We start from the raw sequence: 27,897 nt of genomic DNA on the forward strand, positions 1-27,897 counted from the left end.
TGAAATGTGCCTAGATTTTTTTCTTGGTATTGCTGTTTGTGCTGCTAGTGTGCAGTCTTATATGCATAGAGCAGGCAATGTTTTCTCCATGACTATGACCAGTATAAACATGTTACAAAATAGACAAATACTTAAACATCTATGGATGAGTTAGACACAATCACAGCCTTCTAGGGTCTTTGTAGGGCACAGTATTAGAACATGATTCATCATGCCATTATTTTGTTTCTTCGTGATGCTTCAAGTTGAATGTCTGAACCTCACACCTGATCAGTCATATTATTGCACTGATAAAGTACGCATTAAAGCTATTTATAAACTAACTCCAAAATCGCATTAAAGTGGTAATGATGAATGCCAGTGAGGTTATCTAGGCTTTTGTTTTTAAATAAATAATAAGCCCCATTCCTGCAGTAATGCATTAAGATATCCCTGCCTTGAAAACAAAGTATTTATAGACAATACATTTGGGTTTCTTTTCAACATGTCTTGATGCGGCACTATATCATTACAACTTCTTTATCTTCTTACTACATCGGACTCCAGTGCCTTTCACAAGTCTTCTAAGAAATGCTAGACTACATGCAGGCTAAATTCTCAGATTTTCTTTTTAGCGATAGGCAAGTAATTTTGTTTTGGAAAAAGTATTTATCAATTTATTCATACATCACAAAGTTTGCATGGAGCTGTGGCAATTGCTCCTGAAAAAAATGTTTGTGTATGTCAGTCCCCCCAGGAGTGGGTGGCTTTAAGAGGTTATTTTAAAAAAAAATGTAGAACATGAAAGTAGGGCAATAAAAATAATGCTACACAGCATTTATCACAGATGAATTTAAAATCAAAGAAAAAATGAAATCTAGTTTTGGAAAGGTCGACTAGACATTTAAAATGATAGAAAAATATTAAAAAATAGCATCAGAAAATGAAAACTTTTCTTTAACGTTTAATTTTTATTTGGTGAAGTGGAGTTGTCTAGTACTACCACTATTTTAAAAATCATAACTCTGGTTTGATATAACCTTGGTAGGAACCATCAACAGCATGTATCACTCTATAACTTACTTTAATAAATGAGTTAACCAAGTTACAAGTAATTTTTCCACAGGTGCACCACTGACATTCATAAATGCATTTGTTCTTTAAGGCTTGTCTCATCTACTTGTTTAATGGAGCAAAAATTAATACAATGACAAGTCATGAATTATATTGGTCATGCGTATAATCATCCAAGCTCCGCCATTCATCATTAAAATGGAGATCAGCCATGAAAAAATATTGTTTTAAAACACACTCCATTAGGAAAATGCTCTTCAACATCTGTTTTAATATAGCAGAGATTTTAAAGAGAGACCAAGGCATTGGGCAATCCCTGTGTTTATGTTCCATTTCTTTTAATGATATTAAATTGAAATTGAATACTGATATATCAGTTCCACACTAATTTTGCTCAAACTAATTAAACAGCCTATAATCTTAAAAGATGACCTATGTTTTAACTGTGCAGATTCTTACAAGTGTTCTGTTTTGAGAAACTGATTCCCTCACCTCCCCATATTAGCGTAGCTTATTCCCAGCACTCTATTTTTTTTTTAAATTAATTTTATTACAACTGTTATTTTGTAAATGCCAGTAACATTGCCTGTGCAAGAGGTCTTTCACTGCTATGGGCAAGAAGAAAGGAATCCAGCACCAGATGCTTTATCCACTACAGAAAGAGAAATCTTTTTAGTTAATATTCTGATACATGGCTATATTTGATTTCTAGCTTGATGGGTAGATTGCTCGGTGAGTAGGTGTGTTACTCAGTTCTTGTCACTTGGGCAGTACTCCCTTCAACAGTATGTCCCTTTGCTGACTCTCCCCAGAAGTAATAACAACAGCAACAATAACAAAAAAAAGCTCACAAAGTACTTTAAAGGGGGTATTGTATTTTTCACTACACCATCAGCACTGGGAACAAAGTGGGGAAGGAACTTTGGGTGGAACACCAGTCCATACCACAGCACAGCAAGCCAGATATCAACACTGACTCATGCTGAGCCAGTATATAGTTGCTGATCAAAAATATCCTACTAATTTGTAGAAGTGTTTTGCCCAAGCAAGGGAGAATACAGCAAGAGGTGCAATTCCACTAAGGGTTCACTCATCTACCCTTTCTCTAAGTTGTAGAGAAATGCCCAATTAAAAAAAAATCAGTTTGCAAAGTCTTTTATTTCACCTTAGTGCTCCATATACCTTATACTATAGATCTGTTAGGTACAACTATAAGGACCATTAAAATAAGTATTTTCAGGTGTAATTATTGGGTGTGGTGCTCAATGAACACAGTACCAGGTACTATAAGTGGTATCTTTAATTTGGCCCCATGTGACTGAGTTTCGTCTCCCTAGTGATAGATTTATTGTGCACACCATTTTCTGATTCCAAGTTTCTGTTCTACAATATAAATCCCATACAAACTTGTGATGCCCATGAACTGCAAGCAAGCATTTGCAAATAAACATTTTTCTCCCCACAATAACATTATATATAATGTACATACACAATATATGTAAAATAAATACAGTGAGAGATAGCAATAGACAACATTTAAATGGTGATCAAAAGTCTTAAAATATGAACTGTATAAGGAGATTCCCTGCAAACCTTCATGTTCTAAATATTCAAAACTGAAAGAAACAGGTCGGTATAGCATTTAAAGTCTCAGATCCACTGTTTTAATTTCAGATCATGTTTGTGAGGTGCAGAGTTTGATAATGCTGCCCCCCCTAGGTCCAGTATTGTACAATAGGTTCCAACCCACACCTGGTTGTTGTCTGTGTAGGGTCTGCACATTCTCTTCATGTACATATGAGTTTTCCTACCAGACACATGCACATTAAATTAACTAACTGTAAAACTGAGACCGTTTGTTTGTTAGTGGATTCTGTGAAGAAGTAGCGGTGTTGGGTTCTTCAACATAGAGTCTGAATTGGAATAAGTGGTTTTGAAACAGTCACATTGCTCCAAACATGTATTTTAATTAATTTATACGTTTACCATAGAGAAGAAGATAGTCGGAGTATAAGCTCTCACAGAATATATGGGGTACATTCACCTCACAAAGTCCGTAAAAACAACTCCCAACCATTATTATTCACTTACTATTTACTTAACATTTAGTACAGCAATTCTCACAGACCACTTAGTAGGGATGCTCATATAGTATACAGTCACAGCACCACCCTCAATCAACCATCAAAGAACACTGTATTGAAAAAAATGCTAAAGAACCCTCCCATTTCTTGTGTCTCTTTAGTTTAAATGACGTATCTCAAAATAAGGTACATTCTTGTTCTCTCTGATGTAATACTGTTCTGCCTTGGTTTCAACTTTAAAGGTCCTAAAGGCTTCCAGTATCACTGAAAGTGTGTTCAGTAATACTCTACACATACAGTAGGTTATATTACGGAAGATGCATCACACATTTCTGGGTTATTAGAGTCACATCACACTCTTCGTTGGTCACACTATATTTGGAGCAATGTAGTACTAACTTAATGTTTAGTATATACTTAATGTGAGATGCTTGCCATTTTCAAAAAATAATAATTACTATTAAGAGGTAATCATGAATTGCCTTTTGTGCCTTTTTTTGCAGATTGGCCGGCAAATCAACCACAACTTTGAGTTTAGTCCTAAAATTAAAAAAAAATAATAATGACAGAGTATAATTGATTTGATGCTGGTTTATCACCACCATCTATGAACAGAAAGACCTTTTGCAAGTAACAGATAGTACAAGGGCAAAAGCAAGCTACCTGCAGCAGCCACAATATTGTTGCAGATGTCTTGCACTTTTTTCAGAATCTACTATCAAAGAATATCTGAGCAAGATAGGAGGCCATCTGACAAAATGCTTAGATTGAATTGATAATGGAACTTTCAAAAAGACAATAGCCAAAACACTCAAACATACAACACAATGAATAAAAATTAGAAAAGGCACTTGAATAGCGAAAGGAAAGCCCAAACCCAGATTAAATCCTACTTGTAGGGTGACAAGTAACAACAATTGTGATTCTATGTGGAGCAGTAAGCAAAGATTCATCCCCGTCAATATAAGCAATTTATTGAAAATTACTAGAAACAAATGAAGCTGTTTTTGCCAAATTAATAGCATATGGTGCTTTTAAATTTAATTTTTTTAGGTCAACTTTATCTATGCATAGCTTTGAATTAAGTCAACACATACCATATTGCTATAACATTAGTGATATGAAATATAATTTTGGTAAAGCTTATACAAATAAAACATCAATATAAATGTTCAAGATATAATAATGGCAACACTGTCACTTCTTATCAGTCCACAGCCACGACTTTAACACAAACACACATACTGTAGACATATTCATATAATTATTGTAGATAACTCTTAAGGTCAAGATGTTATATTCAGATTCACATTTTTTTTTTATTTATATATACACAGAAAGTGAACTTTGTCAAAGTAGCGTACTGTTTACTTTAAATGCATATTAATTTATTGTAATTTAATTTATTGAAATGGGTATTTTTATTTTCATAAATTAATGGATACTATAAATATAGCATACTATTTACAGACCTAGATTTTTGTATTGCATTCCAATGCCAGCTGCAATTTTATTTACATTTTGTCTTGTATATTTCAACTTCCGCTACAAGAATATTAATATTTAAGCAGCTACAGTATAGTGTAGTGATGATTATTGTCAAGCTTTAGAAGGATAATTTAAATATTATGAGACAGATGCTTAAATATACATGAATCAATATTTTCAAGAAATTAAAATACAGGTAATGGAAGGCACAAGTTCACCTGACTTCCCAGACTTCCAATGTCCACATGGCTAATATAATTAAAAAAAAAAAAGTTACAGTATGCAAAATCCAAAGATAAAACAAGAAAAAAAAACAGTTCCTGATATTTTTAAGCTCGCATATTTTTATTCCTTAAACAGTCATAAATACATATTTTATATTATCCAAATGGAAGCAACAGAGAACTTCTTTTTTCAGGGTTGTAATATATTTCATGCTTTATTACCATAGGTGTCCACACTAATGAAATATGAGCCAAAAGATCCTACTGAAGTACTTACAGTCCCATTATCAATCAGGCACAAAAACAGGATAATTACTTATCCTTTCAGCCCATTCACAGGGGAACAAATCATAAGGCAAAGAAAGAGGATTAAGAACAGGCAAGTACCCTTGTGCATGACAAAGCTTTTTGAAGCAATACAGCTACTACTAATAGAATATATGTGCCAATTTAGACTATTTGTAATAATGATAAAAAAGCAAGTTTCATGATAAATTATGGCAAAATGTTAACATATTGTTGATAGAAATTATAGTTGTTTACAAATAAATATCTTTCTTAGCTTAAAACATACAGGAGACGTGCATGTTAGGCTAATTAGAATATTTAAATTTGCTTTGCATACGTATGTAGGGCTAGTTCCTAACTTTTGCTCATTGCTACATTGAAAGGTTGTAGCTCCAAGCAACACTACAATGGAATGCAGAAGTACAGAACCAGGAATTAGCTCTATTTAAAGTATAGCTTACTCATGTGATGGTAGTAATTAAAGAAAATTTTGAAATCTGATCACAATACAGAAGCTCTGAACCGCACAGTGAAAAAAATTATGGGATAACCCTTATGTCATACGTATGTGAAAATATCTTGTATGTACAGGATACTTTCACGTATGGACTCGATACTTTTACGTACGTACAAGATATTTTCACGTTCGTATGAGATAATGTTAGATTAAAAAATTACGAAAGTGCGCTTCAGGGCTACCTAATTACACCTTTACCAAGGCAACGGTGCTTCAGTTTGACATCACTTCCAACTCTTGTAGCACAGTGATATAAAAAAAAAAACAGACTACTGGGCGTTTATTTATTAAAGGAGTGTGGGATGGTTGGAAATGGGTTTAACTGCAGCCTGCAATACCCATGACGTATGTCAGGTAATGCCCAGAACGTCAGTCACAAAATGCCCATCGTATACCCCGTTACGCTATGGTTAAGATTAGGCTTGTGGAAGGATAAGGGTTTAGGTACATGCTTTACGTTTACAGGTATTCGTCTGCACACTTGTGCGGAGCACCTGAGGAGATATGGTGTGTTTTTTTTTTCTTCCTGTGAAACAATTTGGTGCGCACAACTTACTGTCTCGTGTCCTTGCACAGGTTTAACTTAAAAAGTTGTGTAAATGTTGGGTTCGTGATCTGGTGGTCGGAGACACAAACACAGAATTCAATGGATGTTCTTCTGAGCGGGCTTTCTTTATTGCATGCGTGCTGGCTCTATCTGACGTACCAAAACTCCAATTCCTATCCTTCCTTTTTCTTTCTCCACATAACCAATCGCCACACGATAACACAAAGCATTTCATGCGCTATATAATTTATGACGGTTTGAGAAAATCTAGTAAATTAAATATTCATTTTAAGATGAAGTTTAGTTTACAATGTTCTACTTTAATGACAAACTACGAGAATAAAGTCAACATGTCTTTAATCTCGAGATAAACGGTGAGAATAAAGTGGAAATGTCAATTTTATGCTCAACATAAGCGTAGCAGCACTACACAGACTGCACTGACACTGAGAACTGAGACGTCACTTACTGACGCCCTTTTTCTGATATCTGATAGGCTGGTTCCACAAGTCTTTTTTTTTTATTTTATCAGTCCTCCTCTCGCCCGCCCACCTCCACATCCTCTTTGCTTGTGAAGTGCCACTCCGCTCCTGCTATTAGCATGTACAGCCTCCTCTCGCCTGCCCACCTCTCCATACTCCTTGCTACTGTAATTAAACTGCTCCACCCCCGCTATTACCATGTACAGCCCCCTCTCTAAAGCCCACCTCCCCATACTCTTTGCTTGTGAACTCTGCTCTGCCTCGTCCCCGCTATTAGCTTTAGCACCTTGCAACTTGTGATCCTACTTCTAAAATATTTGCCCACCCACCCGCTCGTCCCTTGCCATCTCTGCAGATCATTAGATCTGCGGCTGTCATCTCACAATGTCATGCGAGATGACAGCCAGGCGCTCAACTAAATCAACTAAATTAAATTAGCGGTGCGCCCGGCTAAAAGAAGCTAGGGAGAACACGGAGGTCAGCCATGATATCCAGCAACTTTGAGGGGATCCCGCGAAGTCTCTGGATATCTCACAGGGCAGCTCGGTCAACTGAATCGAACACTTCATAAAAAACAACAAAGGCTGCAAAGAAACTCTGCCGATATTCACGTTTGCACTTGATGAGAACCCTCGGAAATAAGATGAACGAACTGAAGCTACAGGTTGCAGCGAATAAGATTGTTAAAGACAGTTGCATTCTGCTAATTTCAAAGACCTGGCTTCAATCACTCATTCCAGATACAACTATCGAGTTATGCCTGTATGTCAACAACAGCTGGTGTGCTAACACTAACACTGTACACAGCAGATGATGTTTACACTGTTGCTACATTTTTTTCCATAGCACGGTTCAAACTTAAATCATTCAAACTCCGGGTCATATTTCTCTCGAATTTAGTATTTGAACTGTGAAACATTCGAAGTTATAATCGTTCATAATATAATATAAAAGTATGAGGCACCACTGTACTGATTTTGGCAACAGGTTTTGCAGAAAAGGGTCCAGATTAAATTAAACAATGGAAAACTGTGACATCTAAACACAATCCATGATGAGATAAAAAAATAAGTACTGAAAGATAAATGCTGTAATCCAGCAATACAATGAGATTCTTATCCCAAAATGGTAGTGAAAAAAAGAAGAAAATTTTTTAAAAAGCAGCAGTTGCTACCTTTGATGCTCTTATTTAACCTGTGAGCGTTTATGAAACTGTCTGAAGCAGCACACTTGCTGATGGGAAATGTAGTTCCCATGTTGGCATTTTAAACAATGCAGCAGATAAGGTGAAGGTGGGGAATAACGTTTACGAAATACCTTTATTACTGGATCAGTTGCACGAAATTCACTACGCTCCCAGCCGCAGCACATGCCAACCACCAGGGCTTTAAAGCCCACTCGTTAAACACGTCTTCTCCCAGCTTCCTCGTACTTTGCATCTTTCACTTCTCTTCTGCAGACAGCCTTCATTGCTGTCAGCACGTGTTGCGAAATTGGAACACAAAGTATTAAGATGTCCCACTCGCTATAGCATTATTAACGAAAAATATCAACAAATAAAAAAAAACACTTGTCAGACAATTTTCTTTTCACTGCAACATCACCAATTTTAAACAAATCCATCAAGGCATTTTTGAGATTTTAAGGTAATTATTTTTTGTATTGTGGATTGTTTTTTCACCTCTAAAAATAGGTATTTGTATCAAAAGTAGATATTTGTATCAAAACATCTTTGCTTAGTGGATCCCTACTACCCTAGATGCACTATCCTGTCAATTTTCAGCCTTTTAGCTAAACAGGAAAAGTGCTTTTGCTGGGGAGTGAACGAGTCAGTCAAATCTGCCATATATACCTGTATATATGTAGTTGTGAAAAATGCTGTAAATTAGGAATGCTTTCACAAATATAAATTCTAATTGCATTTTCTTAAAGTGTTAAAAATAAACAAAGTGAGCTAACAGAAGAAACATCTAAATCCAATCAATATCTGGTGTGACCAGCCTTTGCCTTCAAACCAGCATTAATTCTTATAGGTACACTTGCACAATGTCAGGGATTCTGCAAACTTATAGTAAGGTGTAGGCTGTAGGTAAGTACGTAGAAAGAAATACAGTCATTAACTGAAACAGAAACAGCTGTGTATGAGGCTTAAAACTGAGTGAGGAACAGCCAAACTCTGCTACCAAAGTTAGGTTATGGAAGATAGAGTAATGGCCTGGTGCCACTTGGATTCACCCGGTCAACAGGATGGCAATTTGTTTTTAGTGGGGATTCAAAGAACACACCTAGCCATGTCCGCATCACTCACACAGAGACACTAACTAACAGCAAATCAAATAACTAACCATTGGCGATATATTGAATGACAAGGAAATATAAACAACTATTAAACAGGAAACACTCCTCTTCCCTTACAGAAACAACAAATGCTAACACACAACAACAAACACTCATGACAAAGTCCTTAACACAGTCCCAATGCAGAAGTAACAGAAGAAGAGGTATGACAGTAAAAGATGATGATCCCAGGAACAGCTTTCCATAAATAATGTAATAAACAGTCCTACAGATAGTCCTGATGCGGTGAAGGGTGATGAGATTTGAGGAGCGCTCCCAAACGATGAAGCACGATGACCAATCCAATTCTACTCACATGACAGGCAGGCACAAGAGAGTTCATACATCCTTACAGGTTCACAATACAGGGTATAAACAATATAATCTACAGAGGTTATGGCAGAAGAGGCAAACAGGTGTACACAAACACAGACAACTATCTCCTTTTGCTGCTAAGCCAGCCCCCTTTTAAAGTTTCTGCCGACCCTATTTGTCCACAGCTTCCCCTGCACCTGTTGCAGATGTCCAATCAGGGCAATACCCTCAGGACAACTGAGAAATGGAGTCCACTAATCTGTAGCACTGCTGCAACAGTTTCATGTCACAGGTCATACACCATGGCAATACTGAGCTTAGCAAAAAGACACAAGGCAGTTATACTACATCAGCAAGGTCTCTCCCAGGCAATGATTTTAAAGCAGACTGGGGTTTCAAAATTTGCTGTTCAAGCGATTTTTGAAGCACAACAAAGAAACAGGCAATGTTGAAGACCACAGACACAGTGGTCAGCTAAGGAAACTTAGTGCAGCAGATGAAAGACACATCATGCTTACTTCTCTTCACAATCAGAATATGTAAACTAGAGCTATCAGCACAGAAGGAGCAGATGATGTCCACCTTAGAGGTGAAATATTCAATAAAATTATTGCATTGCTCTTCTGTGAAATTATTACAGGTGTAGGTGTGAGGAATGAGTAAATGATTTATCACGGAAAAAAAGTTGTTTGGAATTTCCGGGACTGTTGTTGATTAAATTTGAATAGTATTGAGATCTGGCAGCCCTGGAGTAGTTTTTTTGGTGTTCCCGATAAGCTAATTTGTGGACCGTTAAACTGGTTGCAACAAAACGTTGCTCGAGGGCTCGCCCAACTGCTTTCATCTGTCGAAGCTCACTTGTAAACCCCGCACACTCAATAAAACTGAATTAAAAAAAAGTGATGGTGAGATACAAAGAAGGCAGATTCACCAGCGTTTGTGTGTGTCAGCTTTAATCCCTCCAGATCAGAGAATGTCCAGTTCCATTGCCTCAAACACCACTCACATCTACAGTTATTCCCAGTTTCAAAAAAAAAACTAACTGCGTCAGATCCCTAGGGCGATAGTATGTATCGTGACTGAGAGAATAAAAGTGAAAAAAAAAAAAAAGGTAACTTTTATAAGTACTATAAATGTACACCACCTGTTACAGACGCAAACCAAATGTATGTGTGTACTGTATGATATTAACAATAAGAGCAGCTCACTACTGAAAACGATAAATGTAGGAGGCAGTCGGGATCAAAACGAAAAGCATATGAAGGGTTGTTTGAATCCAGATGGGAAGTATATAAAATAGTAAATGAGAAGTCACTTAAACTTAGACTTTTAATATACAAAAATGTGAAAGTGTTTCTGACCGTTTGGTTTTAGAAAAAAGCTACAGCGCTACAGATAATCTACTCACATTGAAATAAATACAGAAATCAACAACAATTTTCTTAAAAATATAATAATGAAAGCAAGAACTTAAGTTTAATTATATTTAACAGTATTTTATCATGCAAAACTCTGATTTATTCACAGTTTACTATTAAATGAAATCCAGGACCAACAAAAGCTGAAGATCACTATAAATTATTTGTCTTTAAATTTGAAACTTTTTGGTGAGTGTCAATTCTAGTGTGGAACATAGAGAGTTCTTAACTAAATGTCTTAAAAGTTTATTCTGGCCAATGAAAAAAACATTTAATTAAAATATTTCAGGCAATACATAGAAATAGTTAAAACAGCAAATAAAATATTAGTCTTGAAAGAAAAATGCTTACAAGGAGACCTGTTCTAAATGTTTAATATTCATAAAACCAATGATAAAGGTTATCCAGTAAAATCCTTTCAACTAAATAATGAATTACATGCTTTAAGAACACGGGTAGAAAATAAGTGAAGTACATTTATGACAGAAGATAGGTACTTTAAAAAAAAATTGAAATAGAATTGAGTCAGAATGTTAAAATAAAAACCTTAACAACATTTTAAAACATCTATGTGAAATACTGAGACACCTTGTCTGCTCTTGGGAACATAAAACATTTGACAAACATGTGAAATACGATGATTTGTTTACTGTAAAAGACAGGGTGCTGAATACTTAAATCATGCAAAATGCAAATAAAATTAAACAGTTTTGCATAAAGTTTTACATTACCCATACGTCATAGCATAATGCTGCATTTTTGTAATTTTGTGTACATAATGAACTTGTCACTCTAAACGCATATATTTAGAAAGAGGAATAGGAAACCCCAACTAGGATCTAATCCTTCTTGCTATATATGATTTTCCTCTGCTCCACCACACAGCAAACATAACATATATGGATAGATACAAACAATAAAATTGTTTTTAGCTTGTGCTCACTAAAAACATTGCAGGTATTTTTGATTTGAAAAACTTTAGTTTTAATTTTGCAGAAAGACAATTGAACAATCAGAGGCTGAGTGATATAATTAACACAATCACAAATAATGCAACATATATATTATCACTCCTGAATCAAATTTAAGAAAACTTGTATCTTTTCAAATGACACTAGAAATTGCATTTTGTATCTTGCATCACAGTAAATATGCCGTTCTTAAACATAACTGTATTTTACCAAAATGAAAAAAAAATTAAACATAGTGAGCACATTTGTTTTTATCATTATTATGAACATTAAAATTCTAAAACAAAATCCTCACAAAACATACCTTGGTGAATCACTAGTGAGAGTCACTTGTGGAGTCAGTTTTGTGGTTACAGTAATAGCATGATGAGCACTTTTTTCATCCTTTTCCAGCATTTTCTTCATTCCACCATTCCCAAAATACTCTTGACAAACACTATATTTATAATAACAAAAAACAACACATGAAAATGCATTTAGAAATCTGAAGCAATATAAGAGTATTTTGAAGTCTTTTATAAATGACAGCCCAAACAGCTATAAATACCAGTTTACCACACACACAATTTTGAGTACAGTTAAGGATGCATGGAATGGAATCTGAATAATATAGTTAGACAAGTGTAATTATCAAGAAATGAATTATGTGAATTGTGATAGGATGACATGAAATAAAAAACATCAGTGAACACATTCTGCAAAAACAAAATAAGCTTTGTTTTAAGTACACATCTCTACAAATAGAAAATCCAAAAAAAAATCCAAAAAATGTATTTCTGTCCACTTTTCACGAGAAAACTACTGTACTTAACAGATTTAGATCAGGTTTTTTCTGTAATTTGCTTGAACATTCCGGTTGTTTTTGCGACCTCTCTCATCGCGCTAAGTATCATAGTTTGTTTGCAGTACCGATTTATTTGTGCGAATCTAAGAGAGATACAGCAGGCTAAGGGGAGGGGGGCAGGGCCCTCCTCACTCTTGTGCCAGCCTCGGGGCATATCTTACATCTGCTTAGCTAGCGAACAAGAGAACCACTTAATGGATTTAGATTCAGCTTTTTTCTAGAATTTGCTTGAACATTCCGGTTGATTTTGCAACTTCTCTCACATATTCGTGCTAACCCAAGATAGAGGCTATGGGCCGAGGGGAGGGGAAGCATGACGTCAGGAATAGGGAGTCGGGCAGGGCCCTCCTCGCTGTCCCGTTTCACTTCTCCACAGGGGGATGGTTGGTTATCAATAAAATTAATATTTCAAAGACAAAACCTGAACATCAAGAGTTGAAAACTTGATTCTAAAACTATGTAGAGTATGTGACTCTTCTGAACTATTTAAATTCAAAGAATATTCATACATTAACATTGCAGTAACCTGGACAAGTTATTTAATTTGCATTTGTACCTTCATGGACTGCTTTATTTTCAAATACCCACATTAAGTGGAAGTGCTGTGTATTTTCAAATATTTCAGAATATACATAAACAGAAACAAAAACTTTCAGCGCTTTTTAACATAATGTTGCACAATTTCAACAAATGGATTACACTTTTCAAAAGTTCTAAAATAGTATTTGGCTAATCACACTAATGACTCCTTCAGAAGATGAAAATTATCTTCATCTTACAGAGGTTTTTCATTAGTCTCATCATTATGTACAGTGATCCATCCATTTGTAAATTTTATTGGGTTATAAACGACAAACAAACAAGAAATATAACACATAACTCACTCCCTTGCATTTAAGGCATTTATTCAGATTATTATCATGGAGTTTGAATAAACCTTTGAATCACACAGAGCATTAAGCAGGTTATTGGCTTCTGAGTAACCTGATTAACACAGGTAGACTTCTCCTCGAATGACCAGATGATGTGGCCATATTGTCTCTTATCCGGGTTACTGTTAAGGATAACAGTCTGCACTTGTTCAATGCACACTAACAATCTGCGTATGTATTTGCTTCACACACACATTCAGCAGCCAGATGTAGAAGCGTCCACAAAATACATTTCCAGAGGCAAATGTTCAGGCCAATGCATTATTTTAGCCAGGAGAAGGAACAATCTCAATATTTCAGAAATCGCTAAATGTATGTTGATAAGCTGAGCATACAGTGCTAAACTCAGCAACACAATTTCAACAGCAGTAATTTAACACGTTAAAAGTAACTTGTGTTACATTGATTACTTTTTAAAGTCATGAGTAACCTAAAGAAATGCTTATCTTATTGAAGTAAAAATACCAGTGTTATTATTCCAGCAGCTTTGGGTGCAAGGCAAAAGCACATGTACTGGGTCCTTTGCAGGGATCAATAGCATAATCAAACAATGCAGTATGCCAAGTGCAATTCGAAACCTATAAATAAAGTGTCAATTTGACTAAATATATTTATAAAACACAAGAAAATTATCACAGGCATCATGCTTATTTTCAGATTCACTGATGCCGATGATGATAATGTTTAACACTTTTCGTGTAGTTCAGTGATGTCCTCCTTTGACAAAGAATAACTGCAGAAGATCGTTTGCCCATGTAAATGCAGATTTTTAAGAAACCAGGATTCTGATCGCTTCGCTCGCCAACCCCTGGTGTTGGGAAACCCGAAATACATTGATGTATGTGAGATATATTGGAGTGTAAAGGTGTATATGACGAACAAAGGAAGTAAGGAACCCATAGCATGGCACATTAGAAAGATTTATTGGAATATTTCTTTATACACAACATTTGTAGTAAAGATGGTGTGTTGTCCTTGAATGAGTTTTCCTTGGTATGGAGTATCTATAACTTTAACTTTAATGTCAGATGAACGCCGAACTCTATGACTTCAGTGACGTTTGTCATTATCAGCTCTGTGCATTGCTTGTTTTCAGGAAGGTTCATTCATTGATAGATTGCGTCATCTGGATCTAACACATAGATCTGTGCATATTTGCGTTCATGATTTGGCTCAGGGTGCACTGTTCCAATCCGATGTAATATTTGTCCATATACGCGAAAGCAGTATGGGCCATTGCCAGCTGGTGGCTTGATATTTACCCCGGTAGATGCAAAAGCAAATGAACTATTGTAGGATCTAATGCAGTCCATAAAGTTTTTACTTTCGGGTACATTGTTAGTTAGAAGCTTCCGGATATTCAACTAAAGGAGGCAGTCTAACCTGACCCTTTTGACAACAACTTGTAAACTCATTAGTTGTATTGCCAGCTGTTTCTTTAGGGAAGTTAAGTGAATGACAATGACAGCAAATGATATTCATTAATCGTAATGAATGTTCATTAATAGTGGACTCATTACCGAATGCGTTGTCAGCTAATTGGCGGAATTGTTTAGCGGCTGTTTGTCGTTCCTTTCTTTGGCGTTTATTTATTGCCTCTGCTGTTTGAGAGGCGCGTTGTAGGCGCCTGCGTTCATTAATTGTATTCAGGCGGGCTCGTTTCTGTATGTCCGTTAGTTGAGATGTTTCGTTTTGGAGTCGTGACCCCTTTGGTTGCGTTGTAGGCACCTGCGTTCATTAATTGTATTCAGGCGGGCTCGTTTCTGTATGTCCGTTAGTTGAGATGTTTCGTTTTGGAGTCGTTACCCCTTTGGTTGCATTGTTTAAGAAGCGCGTTGTAGGCGCCTGCGTTCATTGTTTTTATCCAGGTGGGCTCGTTTTTGTAGCCCCGTCAGTTGTGGTCTTTCGTTTTGAACCCGTGCCAGCTTTGCTTCCGCAGTTTCAGATGCACGTTGTAGGCGCCCACGTTCATTGTATTTATCCATGCGGGCTCAGTTTTGTAGCTCCGTTAGTCGAGCTGTTTGGTTTTGGAGCCAAGACAGTTTTGCTTCCGTGGTTTCAGACGCACGTTGTAGGCGCCTACGTTTATTTTTTTTATCCATGCGGGCTCGTTTTTGTAGCTCCGTTAGTTGAGCTGGATCGTTTTGGAGCCGTGACCGTGACTCCATTAGTTATGCGTTGTCTACCGTTAGTAATATGGATAATTGCACTTACTGTTAATACGGAGCTTTTTCTGTGGTTGTACTGTTAATAATGCATCACTGTAATGTGATTCACATATGCTATATGGTTTGGACGTGTGACGATGCCGTACGTTTAATATGGAGAGTTTGTTTATTCTCATTACCCGGACCATGCTGTGTAGTGTGGACGTTTAGTTCAGAAGCGCGTTGTAGGCGCCTGCGCCTTTCGTACTATCTTTGTGGACCTTTGCCGACTCCGTAGCGTCTTCCGTTTGACTCTGGGGTGCAGTGCAGAATCCTCTTTTCTGTGTGGCTGTGTCGTTAGCTATGGGCGCGTTGTTGCTTCATGTCTTATTTACGTTAGTTGAGCTGTTTCGTTTTTGAGCCGTGACTCCTTCGTTCGCGGTGGATCAGACTTCGCTTGCGGTTTATGAGACGCGCACTGTAGGCGCCTGCGCACTATGTCTCCTGGGTCCATCGCCGCGTACCTGCGTCAGTGCCTTCCGGTTTACCATTCTCGATTAGTAATATGGATAAGGTTATTCACCCTAATCTGGTTAAGTGTGTGCATGTGAATTCAACTACATGGAAACCCCAGTTGCTTCAGTAACTTGGGAAGCTGCGTTCTTATTCACAGCTGATGCATTTCTGCTTTGAGAGCTTCTACGTTTTGGTGGCATGTTCCAGCATATTTAAGATCAAGTTTTCCTAAGATGAGATGGAAGTTCTCAACTACTCAAAATGAAATTTAGAACAAAATACCAAATATTCACACTTGATTTGAAGAAGGCATAATTAAAACTGGTGGGCAATCATTCTCAATTCTAAAAGATGGCCTAGCAAAACTTTTAACAAATTATCAACTAAAAGTCAGACTTATGCATACTCAAGAAACCAATGGCAAACTGTCTAATTGTTCCACTGTTAGCAATTTCAAGTGCCAGATGTGATGTCCCTGTCCAGTCCCTTCCTGACTTTATAGCAGAACAAATGTTGACTAAGGTGTGACCAAAACCAAGGCTGGAGTGGCCCTTCCATTCCACCAGGTAAGTGTTAAGTCTGTTAAAATAAAACACCACCAGTAATGGAATTGGACATGGGTGCCACAATGAATCCAGCCTTGTCAAAGAACTATGAGCTATATGATAAAGAGAGACCACTAATTCAAGGAATGTGTCCATCTTATAGAAGAAAGAAGTTGACAGATTACTGATGTCCAACCAAGCATACTTTTATGCTAGCAAAAGAGGATCACTGTATATGTGAAACCTCACAAGAGTATAAAATTAAGTATATCTGAAAACCAGAGAGACAGAGAAAAGGAGAGAGAAGCATTTTAAAGAAAGATAGATCCTTTCTTGTGTGCCATTGAAAAACTTTCCTTGGTCCCTCAAGAACTCAAAATAAACCATTGCCTCTATTCCCTGAGAGGGCAGGGATCAAACTATAAGTGCATATGATACTTTTGATTCAGAGAATTGTATTACTTGTAACTTTGAAGTCAGGGTAAAGCCAGCTAATCTATTAATATATTTTTGTTGACTCAAATAACTTAAAAGTAAGAGCCTTTTTCAAGAACAAGTCTTATGCCATTATAGCAGCAGCAAACGAGCAGCCTTTTCAAACAAGAGGAGATGAGGGTGGGTGACATATGTAAGTGCAGGTGAACAGCAAACAAGATTAAGGCCACTATCAACACGAAATACACAGAGAACTTTATAAATAGTTAAGAACCAATACATGCAACTAGTCAAAAGAACAAAAACTCTGACAAAAAGATTTAAAAGCTGATCATGAAGGAATAAGGTTTCCTGGGAAATTCTTAAAGCATAAATTAAGGACCTTTCCCTATAGCTGGGAGAAAAGAAAAAAAAAAGCTATACCAAGCAAGCTGAGATTTGTCTTCTGAGTTGTTTGTTATCATCCAGTATTTTCCTTGTAATATAGACAAACTGCATTTGTTTATAGCGACAAGAGTGTTTAGGACTTTTGTTGAAAAATAGTCTATTGCTATTTCGAATATAGTAATTGTGAATAAAGAAGACAAAGAGTACAACACAGGCTGCCACAGGACTGCAGTTGGTAGTGAATGTGCTGACATGCAACACATGATGCACAGTCCAAAAAGAACTAATGCCTACTATGCAAAACTTGCAAGAACAGCAGCCAGTGTCTTTCATCTACAAACGACAAACTAGTATTTGAATGACTAAAACCAAAGGCAAGGAAAGAAAGGCACAAATTGGTAAATTAAGGGCTAGCATCCACTTTCCTGAGGGGGGGGGGGGGGAAGGGGGGTCTAGCAACAACAGAATCTGCTTACCTACGGCACCATTCAATGCGCCCTTCTCCTTCACATTTCTTTGACCAGTGGTGGTCTGCTAGGTTTTTCATTGCTAAGGCATATTCACTAAGGGTTTCTTCATCCTTGCAGTGCTCACGCCAAATTTTATCAAAATCTCCCACTAGAAGAAAGACATGAGAGCAAAAAGTTAAGAGTGGAGAGAAAAATGTAATGAGATTATAATGCAGAAGATCTTTTGTAGAAAGCTTTACATCATTATAAGGCTTATTTGAATACATTTTTATAAACCATGCTATATTTTATCTATAATTTAGTGTGAAAGCTCCACTTAAACAGACACATTTTTAGGAAACCCTATGCCAATTGGCATAGATAGGAGAAGCAAGCTCATCCTGGAAGGTGGATGAACAAAAGGCACAAAATATTTCAGTGGAAAAAAAATTATAGGAGGATTTTTTTTTAGTTCTAAAAAATATTTTTATGAAACATTGGGTTAATAAAAGCCAAAGTCTTAATTTTTATATTTTATAAATTATGAGTGTAAATATTAGTTCATTAATGACATGAGACATGTCTGAAAGATCATGATTAATCTGAAAGATTAAAAATAATTACTGCAGTTTTAAAAAAAAAGGTGTGTCATTGTACAAATCTTGTCTTATTATACAGTTTATTTAAAAAAGTGCAGAGGGTTTAATATTTTAATTACTGAAGAATATGCTGAATTTTACTTTTTTTACTTTATCTTTACTACCTGAAATTTGAAAGAGGCTTGTTTGTTTGTTGAGATGTACAGTATCTTATATTCTTCAACCCTAATAATATTACAATGTAAAAAAATAAGTTATGAACAGTTTGAATTTTCTACTAATGAAATGTTGGTAATAGCTGTTATTTCTTTAGATTTATCCGTTTAATTAAATATATTAATTAATTAAAGACAAATACTTTAATAAAATGTATTATGAGTGTCACAACCATCTCACATTTATTATATTTTAGCAAAATTCTCAGTGGTTTCTAATAAGAACAGCTGGTGCTTTAATAACATAGGTGGATTAGAAAAAGGACTAAGGCTAGAATAAATTTTTACATTAATTGCAGATCAGGGTCAAAGTCAGTAAAAGTCACAAAATATTCTAAGTCAATGTAATTTACTTATTAGAATTTGTCTGACAAGTAATGTCTTTTTATCTATGAATAAACCACAGAACACACAATAGTAGAAGACTGGATCAATGAACAAAGTTTTCCTTTGAAATTTTAGCATTGAGAAATTGTTGGCAATGCAACATCTATCCATTTAACTTGGCAAGGAAACTTATGTATTTAGGAATCATATTTGTTTTATTTCTAAATTATAACCATGTCAGAAGTAGCTTCAACTCCCACCTCCGGCAGAAATTCGACCACATCCTGAGGGAGGTGGGGGACATCGAGTCCGAATGGGCCATGTTCCATGCCTCTATTGTTGAGGCGGCAGACCGGAGCTGTGACCATAAGGTGGTCGGTGCCTGTCGTGGCGGCAATCCCCAAACCCGTTGGTGGACACCAGCGGTGAGGGATGCCGTCAAGCTGAAGGAGTCCTACAGGACCTTTTTGTCCAGGTACCAGCAGGCCAAGCGGAATGCGGCTTTGGTGGTTGCGGAGGCAAAAACTCGAGCGTGGCAGGAGTTTGGGAAGGCCATGGAGAACGACTTATCGGATGGCTTCGAGGAGATTCTGGTCCACCATCCAGCGTCTCAGGAGGGGGAAGCAGTGCAGTGTCAACAATGTATATGGTGGGGATGGTGCACTGCAGACCTTGACTCAGGACGTTGTGGGTCGGTGGGGGGAGTACTTCGAAGACCTCCTCAATCCCACTAACATGCCTTCCAATGAGGAAGCAGAGCAATGGGACTCGGAGGTGGGCTCCCCCATCTCTGGGACTGAGGTCACCGAGGTGGTCAAAAAACTCCTTGGTGGCAGGGCTCCGGGGGTGGATGAGATACGCCTGGAGTTCCTCAAGGCTCTGGATGTTGTAGGACTGTCTTGGTTGACACGCCTCTGCAACATCGCATGGACATCAGGGACAGTGCCTCTGGATTGGCAGACTGGGGTGGTGGTCCCCCTCTTTAAGAAGGGGGACCGGAGGGTGTGTTTCAACTACAGAGGGATCACACTCATCAGCCTCTATTCGGGGGTCCTGGAGAGGAGGGTCCGTCGGATAGTCGAACCTTGGATTCAGGAGGAACAGTGTGGTTTTCATCCTGGTCGGGGAACAGTGGACCAGCTCTACACCCTTAGCAGGGTCCTGGAGGGTGCATGGGAGTTTGCCCAACCAGTCTACATGTGTTTTGTGGACTTGGAAAAGGCATTCCACCGTGTCCCTCGGGGAATCTTGTGGGGGGTACTCCGAGAGTATGGGGTACTGGACCCCCCAATAAGGGCTGTTCGGTCCCTGTACGATCGGTGTCAGAGCTTGGTCCGCATTGCCGGCAGTAAGTTGAACCCGTTTCCAGTGAGAGACGGACTCCGCCAGGGCTGTCCTTTGTCACCGATTCTGTTCATAACTTTTATGGACAGAATTTCTAGGCGCAGCCAGGGCGTTGAGGGGGTCCGGTTTGGTGGACTCAGGATTGGGTCACTGATTTTTGCGGATGATGTTGTCCTGTTTGCTTCATCAGGTTGTGATATTCAGCTCTCTCTGGATCGGTTCGAAGCTGAGTGTGAAGCAGCTGGGATGGGAATCAGCACCTCCAAATCTGAGACCATGGTCCTCAGCAGAAAAAGGGTGGAATGCCCTCTCAGGGTTGGGAACGAGATCCTGCCCCAAGTGGAGGAGTTCAAGTATCTCCGGATCTTGTTCACTAGTGAGGCAGGGACCAAAGTATGAAATTTCAGTACCACCAACTTAATTAAACATTTGAAAACAAACCACCCTGACCAATAATTCAAATTCTTCAGAGCAAAATAGGAGAATTCTACACCATCCTTCACAAAATCAAAAAAATGCAGTTGTGCGTCCTATTGGTCGGGTTCTTAAATATTCAAAGAAATATGACAAAAACAGTGGAAAGGCTAAAACAGTTACTGCAAAGTTGATGGAACTTATTGCTCTAGATGATCAGCCATTTTCTGTTGAAGATGATATGGGATTTCAAAGGCTAGTTGACCATTTCACAAAACCCAGTTGCAGAGGCGGGTAGTAACGAGTTACATTTACTCCGTTACATTTACTGGGATCTATCATTAGGAAACAATGTTAATTTTCACTCGTATGCAGATGACACCCAGTTATACCTTTCAATTAAATCAAATGAAGTTTCTCCGATGTTGTCTTTAAGTCAGCGGTTCTCAACCTTCCTAATGCCGCGACCCTTTAATACGCTTCCTCATGTTGTGGTGACCGCCAACCATAAAATTTTTCTTGTTGCTACTTCATAACTGTAATTTTGCTACTGTTATGAATCGTAATGTAAATATCTGATATGCAGGATGTATTTTCATTATTACAAATTGAACATAATTAAAGCATAGTGATTAATCACAAAAACAATATGTAATTATATTGTGAAATATTTATTTCTATTTACAATTAAATGAAATTTTGTCTTGAAGCATGGTGGGTAACAGTCTTAATATAACAACAGTAAACTACATTGCTATATTTTGCAACAGTATACGTAAAAGGCAAACATCAGTGCGAAGGTTGAGATTGCTTCTTTCTCACCAGATCAGAAATTCTCGGGGCAGTCTTTGCAAGAGCACAAAGATCATCTTCCACAACAAGTCTACTTCTGTATTTAGACTTGATAACCAACAAGCTGGAAAACCCTGTTTCACAAAGATATGTTATTGGAAATGGAAGAAGAAGGCACAACACAGTCTCAGACAGAACAGGATGACTGCAAACACTTGATTCAGAATTTTGTAACTGGCATTGTAGAGAAATCAGTTCTCGCTGCATCGCTGTTAATAAGTTCAATGAACTCCTCTTGTGCTGTCTCAGGAACATCTTCAACTTTGACTGTGAATGGGCTTCTCGCAAGTGCAAATGGGGTGTCAGGTAGATTTGGAAAGTACGATGAAATTTCGTCTGCAAGCATGTGCAAGTGTTCTTTCACAGAAATTATCATCGTAATCCTTTTGACTGGTTCAAGGTCATGTTCCTCAAAGAAAGCAGATAAGGTAGGCAATATGTAAATTTTATTTTCATCCAATTTTTTTTTTGCCAAAGCTGAAGTTTCATTTGGAATGATCGGATCTTTTCAGACAAATCGAGGCATGCTGCATTTGGTCCTTGCAGTGATAAATTTAACTCATTCAAGATGGCACAGATGTCAACCAAGTAAGCTATTTTCTGCAGTTCACTTTTATCGCTGAAAAGTGCTTCAAACTGCGGTCTTGCTTTCTGATTAAAAAATGTTTTGAGTTCATCACGAAGCATCAAAAACACGTTTTAAAACTTTTCCTCTTGACAACCATCTCACTTCAGTGAGAAATAGCAGAGCATTGTTCGGCGCATCCAACTCGTTGCACAGTTGCGAAAACAGTCGACTGTTTAAAGTGCTCGCCTTTACAAAACTGACAGAACTTATGACGCTTTTCATTACTTCTTGTAACTCTTGTGGCAGTGTCGTCGTTGCTAATATTTGCCGATGAATCATACATTGAGTTCCGATGACGTTTGGTGACTCATTCAGTACCAAAGCTTGAAATCCAGATCGACATCCTGGAGCACCATCTGTGCAAACACCACAAACCTTTTCCCAAGAGATCTTATGCTCTTTCAGAAATGAACCAAATGTGTCAAATACATCACGTGCAGTAGTTGTCTTTTCAAGAGGTTTGCAAAAAAGAAACTCATCTTTAAATTCGCCATCATTAACTCTTTTAGGGCGGATGTCGACTTTTGTCGACAGGAGGGGTTGAAGGCGAATGTCGACAAAAGTCGACATCCAGGGATAAAGGGCGACAATCAGCTGTTAATGGCGACAAATCTCACTGTCACGTCACAGGCATTCCCTCTGTGCTTGGAGGAATGCTAGACTCATTGACTCGGCAAATAAACATTGCGTGTGCGTGAGTTGCGAAATGTAAACAATGGCAAGATGGCACCGACATGTGAAAAGGCAGCGAAGCAAGTGCAGAAAAGAAAACACTTGGCAGATGTTGTTTTCCGCATTACCGCGGAGTCGGACTCTTGATTTTTCAGAATCGGACTTTATTGGCAGTGATCAGGAGATCGAGCAAGAGAGTTAGAAGCAGGCATCAGCTGATCAGACACCAGCCGATGCCGCGCGACCGGATCTGCTGCCAGTTGAGTGCCTTCGCGCAGCCGATGCATCTACGGCAAGGTTCGCATGGGATAAATACACATACATTGATCCGTTGAGAGCCGATATGGCTACCAGAGTTTACAAGACGGCATGGCTTGCTTTTGGACACGACAGATCACCAGCTGCTGTACTTCAGGCTGCTCTCTCCTGATGCTGCTTTTCAGCTACTGTCAGACGAGACAAACAGGTAGGCAGAGATTTTTTTTGAATCGCGGGCTGCGTTTGCATCGCATTCTCGTTATTCAAAGTGGAAACCCACAACGAAAGACGAGATGAAGCGCACTGTGGCATTACAAATAGAGATGGGACAGAACTGGTGAGATAACTTCAGGGAGCATTGGTCCAAACGTGTTTTGTCCCCTGGTGGCGTAGGTACGTGCTGCTGCAAAGTTTTATTCACTTCTGTAATAAACAGAAGCAAATCCCATGGGGTGAGCCAGGCTATAATGCCATACATAAAGTTCATAAAGTTTCAGAAGATGAAAAGAGGTGACAATACGGTTTTCATGCAGGCAGAAAACTTGGTGGCAGTGGCATGGCACGATGGCAAATGGGTGACTTGTCTCTCTACAGTACACACTAACAATATATGTTAGAAAATGCAGCAACAGACAATTATAAAATAGGCATCAAAACAACACATAGAGAATTCAGGCTCATACAACATGCAAGACAGTAACATTTGTCAAAAGTAAATATTTTTTGTTGATTTGATATGTTAAACAATTGCTTTGTGTTCTTTTTTAAAAAATGTTAGTTTTTGGAAAAATATTCAGCCCTGGGAGAAAAGAAACAAAAAAAAAAATTAGCCCTAAAAGAGTTAATATACCTCACATAAACCAGTAACTGTGAACAGTTTGCAACGTCTGTAGATTCATCAAGCTGGATGCTAAATATTGGAAGTGGAGCAGATTTAATTTCCTGGATTACCTGATCAAGAATATCAGCAGACATGTCATCTATTCTTCTGCGGACAGTGTCGTTAGATAAGGAAATTGCACTCAATTTCATAACAAATTCGTCTCCGATCATAACTCGAACAATGTCTTTGGCCGCTGGCAACAGTAAATCCTCAGCAATGGTGTGAGGTTTCATAGCTCTGGTGATTCTGAGTGCCACCAAATATGAAGCTTCAACGGCTGCTACGTTTTGTTTGTGGTACTTTCCACCAGTGTCAAGTCTGGCTTTTTTGAGTCCATCAGCTTTGCTTTTAAAATAGTTGGTATATTTGCCAGCAAAGCTCGGATGCTTGCTATCAAAATGGCGTTTTAGTTTGTTCGGCTTCATAGATTCGGCTGATAGAATTTCACAACAAATAACACATTGCGGTTTCTCAATTCCTGCTGTAATTATTGAGGTAAAACCATATTGTAAAAAATCCTCACTGTTTTCTTTTCTTAACGTTCTTCTCTACACGATCCATTGTCACGAGAGACAGATGCATACTCACACACAGGCGTGCTAGAGAGAGGCAAACAGAGAGAGACGGATAGAGGAGCGGTGTCTCGGTTCCTAAGACCGTCGGAAATATGTGTTTTCCGATGGTCTTAGGTGACCCCTATGACAGGGTCATTCGACCCCCAGGTTGAGAACCGCTGCTTTAAGTAGTTGTGTTAGCGAATTAAAAGGAGTGGATGAATGAGAACTACTTGTCTTTAAACACAGATAAAACAGATGTTAATTGTTGGAGGGAATGACGCTGATCATAACAATAATTTGTCATCATTTAACTCAGTTGGAATCCCAATTAATTTTACTGAATCAGCCCGCAATCTAGGAGTTATCTTTGACTCTAGCATGTCATTTAAAGTGCATATTGCAAAGTTGTCCAAAACATGTATCTTCCATCTTAAAAATGTTAGGAAAATAAGGCGCTTTCTAAATAAACAGGATTCTGAGAAATTAATTCATGCATTTATCTTTAGTAGGATTGACTACTGCAATGCGGTTTTCACTGGATGTTCAAAATGTTCTATATTCAGCCTCCAGTTAATCCAAAATGCAGCTGCAAGAATTATTACAAGAACAAGAAAATACGAACACATAACTCCAGTTCTTAAATCCTTACACTGGCTCCCGGTTAAGTTTAGGGAAGATTTCAAAATCCTCCTTTTAACATACTGTATAAAGCATTAAATGGCCAAGGTCCGGCTTACTTGTCTGAACTTATCATGACTTACAAACCAGAGTGCACATTAAGATCTCAAGATGCCGGTCTGCTTATGGTTCCAAGGATTAATAAAATAACAATGGGAGGTTGAGCTTTTAGTTACAGGACCCCTAAACTGTGGAATGGTCTGCCTGCTTTTAAATCTCAGCTGAAGACTCACTACTTCAGGTTTAGCATATCCTGACTAGCGCTGCTGATTAACTGGACATACTGCATCTCTGTTGTTAGTCATTAGCACTAAAACATAAGTAACATGATAATTGGATACTAACCCTCACCTATTCCGTTTCTCTTCTCGGTACTCAAATGTGGCACTTGGTGCCACGGCCCACCTGCCAAGTTATTTTGCCTGCCTAAGGTAAAGTCATCCCTGATGGAGGATCGCAGGAATCATGGGAAAGAGGGGTCCTTTCATTGGATTGGCTGGCCCAGCACTGTTTCAACCGTGGAATAGACAAATGGAGGAGGCAGCTTGATGGATGAGGTCTCCAGGACTCTAAAAATATCCAAATCTTATTATATGATATCATCTACTGTTAAATTCTGCTCCGTACTTCTAAAATTTTTATTTTTTTTTACTTCTAAAAAAACTTTTTATTTTATACTGTATTGAGGATTTGTTCTGTTCTGTGTATTGTATTGTATTGTATTGACCCCCTTCTTTTGACACCCACTGCACACCTAACCTACCTGGAAAGGGGTCTCTCTTTGAACTGCCTTTCCCAAGGTTTCTTCCATTTTTTTTCCTACAAGGTTTTTTTTTGGGGAGTTTTTCCTTGTCTTCTTAGAGAGTCAAGGATGGAGGGCTGTTAAGAGGCAGGGTCTGTAAAAGTCCATTGCGGCAGTTCCTGTGTGATTTTGGGCTATACAAAAATAAACTGTGTTGTATTGTATTGTATTTAGTAACTTTTTAAAAAAAAATTGTACTTCTAAGAGTAGTTTTACTGCACCATACTTTTTACTTTTACTTGAGTACATTTGTGAAAAAGAAACGCTACTCTTACTCCACTGCATTGGACAACACTCGAATCTTTACTTTTTTTCCATTATACATGCTATATTTTTGCCAGAGAGAAGTCGCCAGTGGATCTACTGCATGTTTCACCAATCACACATAGCAACAATAATCACATGACTCCGTTTCACCAATTAGACGTAGCCATGCAGTCACATGACCAAACACAAACTTCCTGCGTCTGCAGCCTGTAGAGACTTTTAGTCATGTGGGGCTCCTGTTCACTACTAAATGGTCACAGCTTCACTGCAAGAACCTTGAGAGCCAACTCCTGCTGAAGCTTAACCATCACTTCACTGAATGAAGAACAAGCACGTTTTAACCAAACATGCACAGACACAGACAGTCATGGTAAAGTGAGACTTCTTGTATGTGCACAAGATGCCTTGTTCTAATGTTATTTATGTTATTTTCTTTTTTTTTTTTTGTGCTGACCCATTATATATATATATATATACATACATACACACTTCTGTCTCCGTGGGCCTTAATCACATGAAGCAATTGAGAACGATCGCACCCGCACGTGCAGGTGTGACTCGCTCCGACTACCTCATTAACTCCCCACGGTCATGCAATTGCACCTTCGGAGAGTGAAGCTTTTTTTTTTTGAAGCTGTGGACCCGCTAAACCACAAAGTGAATATACAGTATATCTTGTCACTGTAAGTAGTTTGCATTGTTCAAACATACATTACCTATTACAATATTTCAAAAAATAAATCATGTATTATGTTCAAACAGTTACTCGCTACTTGAGTAGTCTTTTCACCAAATACTTTTTTACTCGAGTAATTTTTTGGATGACTACTTTTTACTTCTACTTGAGTAATAATATTTTGAAGTAATGTTACTCTTACTTGAGTACAATTTTTGGCTACTCTACCCACCTTTGCCCAGTCGTCATGATTTCTCTAAAGTAGCACTTTCCAGAGCTACATAATATAGTAGAAAGTCATGTGCACAAGATTCCTTGCTGACAATGTTACAGCTAAATCATCTACCACTGAAATATGGATATCGCATAAGAGTCCAATGAGCATGCTTAATTTAGATGCTCAGTGGTTCAACTGCAATTTTGAATTACAGAAAACAATCTTACGTACCTAAAAATGCTCAGGATCACTCAAGGTCACTGCACACTCTGTAGTGTTTAAAAAAAAAACAAAAAAAAAAAAGAATGTTTGAAACGGGGAAAATACTCATATTCTTATAATACTCCAGGCCAGTGCACTTAACATTGCAAAGGAGACAGAAGAATGCAGGAACCCAAGTTTGCCAGGTATGGCTCATACTTTACAGCTTGCAGTGAATGACTGTTTATTAGCCCAGAACCTCGGATACAATAGTGATAGACAGAAAGATAGTTAGGCATTTAAAGCATTCATGATTAATCAACTATTG

At 37.9% G+C, this 27,897-nt stretch overlaps 2 protein-coding genes across 3 annotated transcripts in view; both read right to left on the reverse strand.

Moving 5' to 3' along the window:
* The window catches only part of gpr85 (G protein-coupled receptor 85), a 246,354-nt gene that overhangs the window by 92,877 nt on the left and 125,580 nt on the right, over positions 1 to 27,897 (reverse strand). The window lies entirely within an intron of this gene.
* The window catches only part of bmt2 (base methyltransferase of 25S rRNA 2 homolog), a 62,090-nt gene that overhangs the window by 19,416 nt on the left and 14,777 nt on the right, over positions 1 to 27,897 (reverse strand). The window contains exons 2-3 of the mRNA XM_028811204.2: positions 18,007 to 18,148; positions 12,029 to 12,160 (exon numbers count right to left, since the gene is read on the reverse strand). Coding sequence (XP_028667037.2) covers positions 12,029 to 12,160; positions 18,007 to 18,148 — 274 coding nt within the window. The remainder of the gene's footprint in view (positions 1 to 12,028; positions 12,161 to 18,006; positions 18,149 to 27,897) is intronic.

Source organism: Erpetoichthys calabaricus, chromosome 1, assembly GCF_900747795.2.
Source record: "Erpetoichthys calabaricus chromosome 1, fErpCal1.3, whole genome shotgun sequence".
Taxonomy (NCBI): domain Eukaryota; kingdom Metazoa; phylum Chordata; class Cladistia; order Polypteriformes; family Polypteridae; genus Erpetoichthys; species Erpetoichthys calabaricus.